The sequence below is a fragment of the Cupressus sempervirens genome, chromosome 4 (assembly GCF_028749045.1).
Source record: "Cupressus sempervirens isolate cs-2001-9-10 chromosome 4, ASM2874904v1, whole genome shotgun sequence".
NCBI lineage: Eukaryota > Viridiplantae > Streptophyta > Pinopsida > Cupressales > Cupressaceae > Cupressus > Cupressus sempervirens.
Genome location: NC_143121.1, coordinates 308,992,820 through 309,004,940, shown reverse-complemented (window position 1 = coordinate 309,004,940; position 12,121 = coordinate 308,992,820). Strand labels below are relative to the sequence as shown.

At 30.5% G+C, this 12,121-nt stretch overlaps 1 protein-coding gene across 1 annotated transcript in view; it reads right to left on the bottom strand.

The window, feature by feature from the left end:
• Positions 1-1,609: 1,609 nt before the first annotated feature.
• The window catches only part of LOC149561243 (cysteine proteinase COT44-like), a 31,835-nt gene continuing 21,323 nt past the window's right edge, over positions 1,610-12,121 (bottom strand). The window contains exon 5 of the mRNA XM_089827785.1: positions 1,610-1,696. Within this exon, the coding sequence (XP_089683911.1) occupies positions 1,610-1,696 (87 nt within the window). The remainder of the gene's footprint in view (positions 1,697-12,121) is intronic.

Here is a 12,121-nt window from a genome sequence, read left to right as displayed (position 1 = left end):
ATCAATGGACAGAACTTGGCCATGAACTCATCATAATGCAATTCACTCTCCTTGAATACAATTTTTCTAGATTCATCCCCTCTATTATTTTGGTATGTCTCATATTCATATCTCATCCATGAAACTGGTATGGATTCATTAATATTCTCAACTTGCATAATTTCAAAAAATTTGTGTAAATCTGCACAATCTTCACACTGATTTTTGATGCATTGCACTTTGAATTCATCTGAATCTTCTAATTTATCACATAATATGGACCTCACAAATTGTGTTGTACTACTAGGGATGACCAAATTAGGATCAAGTATTGCCATAACTTTTTTAAATGATTGCAAGTGTAGACCAAATTCAACATGGTTTCTACAACAACAAGTTTCTCGCATCTTATTTATGCATACAAAGGAAGGATGTAAACTCTCAAACATTCTCTGACATATTTTGACATTTGAAAATTCTTGTTTGAATGCTTCAAAAAGTTCACTTTGAGTTATATCTATGAAATGTTTTGGATGTTCAATTTTGGCCCCTATTTCTTGATCTTTAATTTTTATAGTATCATGCCTGTTGGGAGAAACACGAGAATGTGTGGTCCAAAATTCAATAACTTGTCTTTTTACTTCTTTAGAAATCTTGTCTTTTTGAGGAACTCTACAAATATTCACCCAGTTATTCTCAATGTTATCATCTAGCATATTTCTTCTCTTGATGTATCTCTAGATAGTTCTTCTAGATATATGTAGTACATGAGAAATTGCACGTACCTATTTTCTATGTGTCATTTTTATACTAGATATAGTAGTCATCAATGCTCTACGTGCATTACTCAAATCACCTCCTCGAGTTGTGTTGTCAATTTTGTTATAAGCATTTTGCAAATGTTCAACTATTGTTTTATTAATATTATGGGCATGGCTTTTCCTGTTATCAACACCCAACAACTCTAAAACAGGTCTCATATCTTTTCTCCTAAATAACTTGAAAAATAATTGTGCTTGTCCAAATATACTTTTATCCTTGAAATATTCATCCCACATGTTCTGACAATGCTTTCTGATAGTGTTATCATTTATCATATCTTTAGATGGAATTTGGTTAAAAAGTAGTTCTTCCTCCAAATCCATCAAATTTTTTATGCTTTCTAATTTGTCTCTGTCAATAGAACTACCAATTTCTTCCTCTTCATTACTTTCATTTTCTTCATGAATCTCATCGTGTTCAGGAATTTCAGTAGGTTGGTTTTGAGCATGTTTTGTATGGCCTTTCATTTCGTCATCTCTTTTTCTATCATATTTCCTTGATCTTTTCCTTTTCCTACCCATTGAATATTTCAATCTATAGAAAAAAAAAAATTAGATTTCACTAAATATCAGCTAATGGTTCAATATATAATACATAAAAATAAAAATAATTAGAAGAGAAAAAAAACACCTTCAAAATATTCGATTCCTTTGCAATATTGATTAAATCCGCAGAACAGTTGTTGAAAATTGCTTCAAAATTAATTATTTTTTGAAAATATTCTTCTAATTTTCACTGTCCCTGTATATTTAATTTTTTTAAAAAAGGAAAAACAATAATTTTTTATATCAAATAGTCACATTAACCGCTAGCAGTTTATTCGGCCGATAGGTGTTTTGGCCAGAATTGTTTCGGCCAAAACAGTTCCGGTCGAAACAATTACGGTCGAAACAGTCTATGTGGCAGCCAAACAAGCAAAAATTATAACTTCTGTAAAGATCTCACTTTGAAGGCCAATTTGACCTACTAAATTGAAGTATTTTTTAAAACTAAAAATATACTTTTGTAGTTCTCAGAGTCACGATTATGATTGTATAATTTTTTAAAAGTTTTGATTATGAATAATATGTTATAATTTAAAAATATTACAAGTAGGTATCTTAAGATTCAGGAAGATGTCTATTCAAAAATAAGAAAAAAATAGTAAATCATGTGATTTCTTTTTCTTTTTTTTTATGGTGTACTAGAGGAGAGAGTCTTCTTAAAGAATATGTAATTTAAAAAAAAAAATATGTAGATTTAATGGAAAAGGTTTGGCAGGAGAAAAAAATTGTCTATTTCTGATAACTTTGACTTTGACCAATTATAACTTCAAAAATATTAGCTGAATTTCAATTTTTCTTTTTCGGTGTACCAGGTATACATGTTAATTCTAAAATATTCCAAAATCAAACCAAAATATGAATATTTGCATATATTTGTTTGACAGGAAAAAAACTCTATATTTTTAGTATTTTTAAAAAATTAAAAAATACACTTTAAAAATTCAAAAATAAATAAAATTTTCACTCAATTTAAAAAAAAAAAATTATAGACATAAACTTCATCCAATTTTACACATTTCATTACTTTACATCATCTTCAAATTCTAAGCACAAATGCCACTTTTATTTTGTTAAATTTGGAGATTTTAAATTCTGATATCACTTCTCCTTTATAAAAGGTGACATGGGTTTGTGCTTTTACCCTGGTAGAGGGTACATATAATGATGTTCTTTGTGTACCATCCTTGACCACTAATATCCTTTCCATTTACCAAATTACTCATCAAGAAAAAGGTAAAATTGTTGAGTTCACTCCTGATTATGTCTATATTAGGGACATAGGGACTAGAGATGTCATAGCTATGGGAGTTGTTGATCATACATTGCACTTGTATTCTTATATACATTTTGTTGATACTAATGATGATATTCATGATGTACCTAACCCTTAATCAAGGATGAATAATTCATGTGAGGAGAAAATTGGACACTTGAACCATTTTGTTCTTGAGACAAGTGTTGAACTTCCTACTCTTCCACCTCCTGCTTCTTTAGACATGAGATCTACTATTCAGTAGGATGATCTTTATGCTTCAGTTCTTGTAGCGTGGGATGAATTCCTAGATGCTCTTTCAAATGAGTTTCATAATGCAGATTTGATTAATACATCTGATGGAGTTTCTCTTCGAGATACTTCTTCACCTTCTTTGGAGATTGGATTTCCCAACTCTTCATGTTCTCTTGTTTTTTCACATCTTATAGGTCAGCTTGATGGTGTGATAGAAACTTTGAGCTTGGAGATACCTATTCGGTCTTCAAAGATGCATACATGGAGACCTTCTTCCTCCTTCCTCACTTTTCACATGGAGTGGCTTCTCCATCATTTGATGTATTTATCTCTTTCTAAGGAGAGACATGTTTCTTGCTGGCATTGGATTATTTCTTGTTTGCATGTACTCTTCATTCATATTGGAGTTTCTTTATTATGTAGGGGATATCATGTCTCCTTATTTTCTTCCTATGGGGGGATCATTCTTTGTATTTACATGATGTATGCAATTTTTTGTAGGCTCTTGAGTACTCCATCCATCAATGCATCTTGTTTTCATCTCTCTTTTTGGAGGAGGGTTTTTCCCATGAAATTTTCTCTCTTCCTCCACTTTATGAGAGATTACATTTCATGTATTGCATAGCATATTATACATGGGTACCTAAAATGGCCTAGTAGTCAGGACCCATCTTGCATTGTGAATTTAAGTTACACTTAAGGGTGGGTGGGGAGGAGGGGTGTTGGTTTAATTAAATATTCACTAATTACACTTACTTAAGATACTTAGGGTAATGCATTAGTAGTTTTTGATTGATACATTTGGGAGTTTTCACCTTAGTTAAACACATGGTGTAGGAGAATTCCACGTTGGGTGGTAAATATCAAAAAGAGCTTTCTTCTAATTTTATTTATGACTAATCATTTTTAGGTTCTCACATTTTGTATAGTGTAAATATTTAATGAGCTAGAGGCATGATAATAATGAACTATTAATACCTCTTAACACGTCTAGTCATGATTGTTTATTAGGAGGTGTATCTAGTCCTTCCTGATAATTTGATTCTAGAGCCTTCTACTTTTTCGCAGCTTCCTTATTCGGGCCTCTTTAGTCTTCTGTGCTGGTTTTTTATCCTTTTCTTAGTTTTGTTTGAGTCTAGATAGAGTTTTCCATTTCACTTTTTCATTCAATAGAAGTTACCTGACTATGGATTTCTGGGGGTCTGTTAAACCTGAACGATGGAACATGATCCTCAATCCTATTGATGATGATTCTAAGTTTGTGATTTCTTAGGCTATTGGTGAAAAGGTGTTTAACTATGATTTTACTTAGCACACCAATAGTTCAGTAATGAGTTTCTTTATAGGGTATCTAGCTAGGGAAAACATAGATAGTAGGGAGAACATCTGGCTCTACTATGATGTATTTTACCCAACCTGGCTAGAAGGTCTAGAAAAAGTAGTGCTCTACTTATACCAAAATAAGAAGGTTCTGTTTCCAAAATTTTATATGGAAAACTCATCGGGTAGTTTCAGGCATGTCAATGTGGCTAAAAGGTCATCTGTTTATATTAGGCACAATATTCAGTTCTTTTCAACTTGGCCAAAGATGGATTCTTGCATTAAATTCCTACTCCATTGGAGAGGGCTTAGAGAGGATCAGAGAAAGGAGTGGCTAGTCAATTTTCTACAAATGTTTGAAGCTTACATTGATCTAGATGTCTCCTTCAATGATCTTGACAAGTTGGAATTCATTCTACCCAATATGTTGAAAACTAATAAACAACTTTGGGCTTATTTTTTCCCTCTAGGCTCAAAGGAAAACAATATGGACAGAGAAATAGATATCATTATGGTATGTTGAAGGAAAGAGGAGGATGTTCAACCCTAAATGTATGATGTTGGTTTTTGGTCTAGCACCTTTGTAGGTTTCCAAGGATTCTATGATAATGCTTTTCATGTTAAGGATACTATTTCGATATAGGCTTTGCATCCTTCCCCTATTTTAAGATTATTGCAGTGTTTGTTTCTAACCATTTACCCTATTTTGTCAAGTGGGCTCTTATTTCTCCTTCCCCTATGTTATAGATTATTTTTGGTCATTTTATATGGTGCTCTCCTTGGGCTAAGCCAAATATTTATATTATAAATATAATGATGTATTGCATAATATAGCATATTATCAAAACTCTCAATATTTTGTGGATCTAAGAAGTTCTTATGGTTTAATTTCGACTAGCTTTATTTAGTATTCTCCACTTTTGGCATTTTCCTCCCCTTTGGAACACTAGAACTCTGGTCCTTCTTTTGACCCTTTAGTTAGAGATTATTCATATTTATCCCTCTATATAGACACTTATGTAATATTTTAACTATTATATAAATTTTTCCCATAATTGGTCCTATGAGTACATTGTTTCCCTCATGTTTATCAATTTAATATAGCATTGTTTCTAATAAATCAATTTAAATATGTTTGTCAATTTTATATTCCTTAGTGGTTTTCTTCTCTTTCTTTGCTTCCTTTCTTTAGGTTTCTTCTTATCTATCGTTCTACATTTTGGGTGTGTTTGGTTTCCTGCCTTGGCTTTCTCTCTATCTCTATTGCCTTGTTTAGAATAGGGCTGGTTTTTTTATGCTCTTTCCCTTCCTTTTGTTTTACTTTTGTGATTTTAGTTTTTTTGGTTTCTTTCTTGCCTTCCGTTGTTTCTTTTTTATTTTTTTCTTTGGGGGATCTATCTCTCCTACTTAGCTTGGCCATTTTTTCTACTCATTTGTATGTTTCTTTATTTTGGTGGTTAGAGCTGTATTGGAGGACAAGCGTCTATATGTTATGAGTCTTTAAGGATTTTCAATTTTGTGATATTTTCCTGTAGCATTTCTTATCATTTTATCATATTTAGATTTAGACTATATTCTCATTTCAATTAGGAATATGTTAAGTAAGTTGAATGTAATAAATCATAAATAATAGATTAAGCCTTTAATGGTACTAATCTCAATTTATTTCAAAACAAATTTTAGATTTCTTAATCTCATATTTTTAGATATTAATTCTATATTTTTAGCAAGTATGGAGTTTTCCAATTTTCAACTATTCTAACAAGAAAATGGTTAATTAGAAAAATTAAATATCTTCTAGAAGATTACATAGTATCTTAACTAAATTATAAAAATTTATAACTATCAAATCAAGTTTATAGTGGTTGTGAATGTAGAACTTTTGTAGGCTAATCTAGATTAGACAATTTTTATGTTAAGGATGGATGAACTCCTAGTAACAAATGTATCAAGAACGTATGTATAAAATATGTTAAGTATTTAAAAGAAATGTAATAATTTAAAAGCACTAGGGTATGCCCCTAGGTCAAATCTTAATTTTGGAATCAACCATTAAATATATGTGGCATTCAATTAAAATGAAAGTGTGTTGTATCTTTGAAATTATAGATATGAATTATATTGCATTAATAGAATATTTATACCATATAAATACTCCTTTTGAACTAGTTAATTTTTTGGCTTGAATTGAGGAAAATTCAATCATGGATGTCATTATAAATGCTTGAGATCTAGTAGAAATTGCTTCTTACCTTCAATGCCTTGATGAAACTATTTTCACTCTTTTAATTGAATTATAAAATTAGAATGCATGTATAATTTAGATGATGTTGTATTACGTGCTATTTAAAATAAGGGGGTTGTCTTATAATGGTCACTTAAGGTACCTTAGAGGATGACACAACTCTAATGAAATAGAAACCAATTTCTTGAATAAAACATTATAGCTAATATTAATCTTGTAAATGCATGATATGGGATCTAATTAAAATATATATATCATTACTTCAAAAATATAAACTAAAAAATAATCAAATACCAAGATCCTCTTAGGTTCTTCTATGTCACTACCAATAACACATACGTGCACAACTAAGACGTTTTGGAAACCATTAAACTATGAAAAAACTTACACTATAAATAAACTCATTTCAATAATGATCATGATATTCACATGAATATTTCAAGGTCAAACATATTTATTTATTTCTTCCATTTTGTCACATGTAATTAGAGATTCATGCTACATTTACAAACTACAAGAAATCATTGAAATTCATTTACATAATCCTTTTACATTGATCTTATCAAGGAGATTACCATATTACTTGAACACATAAATTTAATAAATATGAAGGATATAATAATAAAAAATAGAAATATAGCCACATGAAAAGAAAACTACAGAGAAGAGGATATACAACCGTCCTATCTCTTGATCAAACTCTCAAAAATATAATTGATGGGTAAACTATTTTCCAATCAACCATATTTGACCCTAAGGTCCACTATCATATTGATGGAGATAACTTAAGATCCCACAAAAAATAATATTTCATACAAAGGAACACAAAATAAAAATAATAATATAGGGAAACCACTTAGGTGAATATTAATGATATTCAAGATAGTAGATGTTTCAAGAGGTTATGAATAAAAGGAAACCATAAGATACATATATAAGAGTGTCATCATGTAGCCCCCTAATCCTAGGTATATCATGGTTTAAAATTAAAACTCGTAATTGGAATCTATATTACCCATTGCACCCCATTTTTGTGATATTGGGGTTCAAATGGATGTTATACTTGATTCCAAAAAACTAAATTTTTATCCCCTTACATATTATCACATTTAAGACAAGACATACTAGAAAATTATAAGTTTAGTTTATGTAGACAAACTTAATATTTTGACTTGTTGATGGGGACAAGTTGACTAATAAAATTATCCCTTAGTTTTTGAGCTAAGATTTGGTTTTGGGGCAGATGATAGGGCTTTCCTTCGAGGCTGGGTGAGCTCATAAGAGTAGTTCCCATCTTTTCCTATGAAGGAATTTTGGCATTAAGGAGAAATCATATTTTATCCTCCTTCACAAAAAGCGGTGTGTTTGCATGAAGACTCCTTGAAGGTTCATGTGAAGCCCTTTGCATGGTATGCTTTCATGGATATTCCCATCTCTATGTGAACACCCCATGTAGGGGTGATCACACAAATGGGGGGTGTTCAAGTGAACATCCTCTATCAAGATTTTTAAAAATTATATCAGTAAGCCTCATTTTCACCATCTTAGTTTTAATTTCTTTATTTATTGTAGGACTTAGAATGAACCTAGTGACATCCTTTGATTGCATAAACATCTAGTCAATAGTTTTGACCTCTTTCAATAATTTTGCATAGTAGGTATGCAACATTCTTCCTTTCTTAATTTTTTTTAACTATAAATTATTTATTCACTAATATATCTCAGTTAGTTTTATGTTTTCTTATAAATCTTTTTGTATTTTTTTATACATCTTAGTTTTTTTTTTTTTTTTTTTGATGGATAAATGGCCTAAGCCATGATACATCATAAAGTACATAGATATATTTAAATAATAATCTTATATTCCCAAGTTCGATTTTCTACCTTCGTTGTGGATCATTCCTTGCCTTCCCTTCTTATTTCTTTGATTAGGATCTCTATATAATCTAAGAACTATGTCTTGCACTTATGTTAAGGATAAAGCTCTAAAAATTCAGAAAACATGAATATGAAAAAGGCATACAAATGAAATATAATGCAATAAAAGTTTTTTCTTAAACAAAAATATAAACATCTAATAGTGTGAAGTAGTCATTCCTTAACTGAGATAACATTGTTAAGCAACATGATTATTATTTTTTTACACCAAACGGTGGATTTATGACTTAGTTACATAAGAATACATAAATAATAAACTTAAGTTACTCTACTAGCATAAAATGGGGGGAAAGAGGCTCCTTGTCATTCTGAATTTCCACTGAGTCTAAACTAGATGATTCCCAAATCCTCCAAAATCACCTCAAACTCATTTTCCTAGGATCCCATACCATATTCCATGATGAATATATCTATACAATCATATTATCTTTTCATACAAAATGTAGGTAGTCAGTAAAGGCTAAAGAAAGACCCCAAAATCTTTTCCACAATAATGAGATATAAACTATGGTTGAAATTTATAAAAATTAAGCCATCCCTAATTCAAATGGAGTATCTATATTTAAATTTAAACTTCTTATGGCTTACATTCTTCTATAACTATATTAGAAAATTCATTCATTCTTTGATTGCCCTCCTAGTATATATGACTGATTGTGATCTTTTCAAAGTCTTACATAGTGAGAGGACTATAGATAAAATCAAGACCATCCTCTAATTTAGTGAGATATCATTTCCTTTTTGAATTTATTATAATTTTAGAATCTCCATCAATCTCTACCTTTTTCCAACCAAGAGTTTTACTAAATTTTATTCCTTCAACTAAAATTGTTTACTCCACCCAATTATTAGTTTATATATATCTTGCTAACTTTTCTATCTCCTTGCCTTCTAAGTTATGGATACTATAAAAAATGCATTCTTTTCTTGGATTCCATCTTGAATCTCTATCAAATTTGAGTTTAAACCATCTCTCTTTGAGTTTTTTTCATTGTCACATATCTTTCTTGCTTTTTTGAAGTTTCATGTCTATTCATACAAAGGGAGGTAGTTTTAGACCTATCCACTTGCCTCTTATTTTATCATCCCAATGAGATATTATAGACTTCCTTTTTAAAATTATATTATGATTTTTTGTAAGTTCAATGGTTGAAGTCTCAATACTAATTAGAGGTTTTACTACCATGCTCTTCTTATTTTGATTTTTTCTTTCAATTGTGTTCCTTCTAAAATTCCATTAGGACCATGGAAGGTGTAGATATCCATAAATAAAGTAATACTATCATTTCTAATGAGGAGTGAAGCATGTTGCATATCCATTGTAGTTCTAGGAAATGTTGATACCCACCCCTATTATGAATAGAGCCATTTTCAACATTGATTTGAATAAGGCCAATGCAAATAAACATAGTCAATGATTTTTTCCTCATTTTTACATAAAAGAAATCTACTTGGACCATCTTATTAAATCCTTTAGAGGTGAGGGCTCTCCTATTTAAAACTAACCATGAAAAAAATCCTACTATAGGAAAATAATTTTTATTCCAACATAATGTTTTAGGGAGGGAATCATTTATGCTCATCCAAAGAGAGTTGACGAATTTATACACCCCCTTCAAGTTTGATTCCCCGATCTTGATTCCATCCCACACCAATTTTTACCTACCAAAATTTAAATTTAATTTCTTGTTTTATAAGGTTCCTTTTAAATTTTCTACTTCCTTAGGTGGGATATTCATGTCCATAAAATCCTCCTATTTCCAATATTTTCATCCATCCTCAATGGTCACATAATCTATAACCCTTTTCTTTGATGTAGCTTGAACTATCAACCTTAATTTGCTTGTTCATCATCCTTTTCCAAAGCAGTATATCCACACCATGTGTCTTTCTAGATGAGAGCTTCTAATGCAAGAGCATTTTGGTACTTTGGAAACCTTGTATCAACCTAAATGATTTTCTTTTATTGTTCTTGTCTTTTTTTTAAAAGAATGGTCATTGTTGTTCATGCTCTCTCTTTGAATACCTACCGTTACCTACCATTAATCTTATGTCCAACATCACATAATCCAATTTCATTATTGATGGGAGTTAGACTTCTTTTTTTCTATACATGTTGATGCCCTTGTAGCTTGAGTAACATGTAGATGTTGCATCAACAAGGATTTATTTGGCATCATGGTGTTTCCATTACTTCATATTCTCTTCTTGGATTATGTGTGGACATATCCTTTTCTATGCATAAGTTTTTTTTTTTTTTTTGTATGGTCACTAAATTCTCCTTTCACTAAGACCTGTCATTTGTAATTAATTGTCTAACAGGAAGGATTGTGGTGTTGTTGGCTATATAATTAGAGATCCAATATTATAAAAAGAATAATGAAATTAAATAGAATGAAAATACTAATATTTGGCTTTGTATGCTCCAACACTTGATTTTGTAGATTATAAATTGAATGTATGTGTCTAAAACTAAGTCGGCCTTAGCCTCACATGTTGAATGAAGATTGTCTCATTATTATTGCATTGATTATCTATAACTTCTTGCGGTTTGATTGGATTTAATGTGTAACTTTTAGTGATGGTAGTTAAGAGGTGAAATTTATATCCTACTACCTTGTGTTAGATTCTTCCCTCATCCCCAAGTTGCATGTTAGTCTATCTTGGACAAGGGGTCTATAATTCATCATGAAGTTCAAAATTCTTGATCCTCTAGCAAGGGAATTGTCCTTGAATATGCTAATTAGATCATTATTTCTAGGATATTTATTTATTAGGATCTTTTCCTGCTTGAGGAGTGAATTTATATACATTCTACTAATTTATTTTCTAAAGCTTATCCTTATATGTTGATTTCCCTGAACCCTACACCTCCCTCATCTTTTGGTCGAAATACCTTGTCCCAAGCCAAAAGGGAATTTTTTTTCTTTTCCCCAATGTCCTACCAAAAAAATTCCTAATGAATCTATTGATAACATGTCCCTACTTTTCTTGGGAGATAAGTTCAAGATAAGGTATAAATACGATATGTTGAAAGGATAGATTATACCATCATTTCTCTACCTATAAAAGAGAGTCATTTTCATTTCCAAGAATCTAATTTTATGACATTTTCTATTATTTGATCCCATGTTTTTTTCAAAATGAGCCCCTTTTTCTAATGGAAGACCCAAATTTTTACAAGGTAAACTTCCTATTTTGAAATTTAAAGTTGGACAAATATACTGCTCTAGATTAGGAGGGGTATTAATGAAGAAGATTTCTAGTTTTTCAAGGTTAGTCTCTTTACTTGATGCACTACTGTATTGTATTAGTTTTTTTAATATGATTTTTCATCCTTTGTGGTACATTTTCCATAGAGAATAGTTTCATCAACAAACTAATGGTCTATTTTTAGATCTAGGTCACTAGTGATCCTTATTCCTTTAATAGTATTCTCATAATTGGCACTATTTTATTGATCTTATTGATGCTCCTTCCATTAAGGTAAAGAGAAAAGGGGATATCAAAGCACCATATTTAAGTCATGTGTAGAAGTTTATCTTCCTTTTAGATACAAAAGTTTATTTTCTTGTTTGTATGGTTGCTGAATTCTCCTTTGGGGTAAGGCCTATAATTTGTAATAAATTTCTAACAATTTGGAATATGGTCTTTTTGGATATATAATTAGAGATCGAAGATTATAAAAAGTATAATGAAATTAGATATAAGGAAAATATTAAAATTTGGCTCTATAAGCTCAAACACTTAATCTTGTAGATTGAA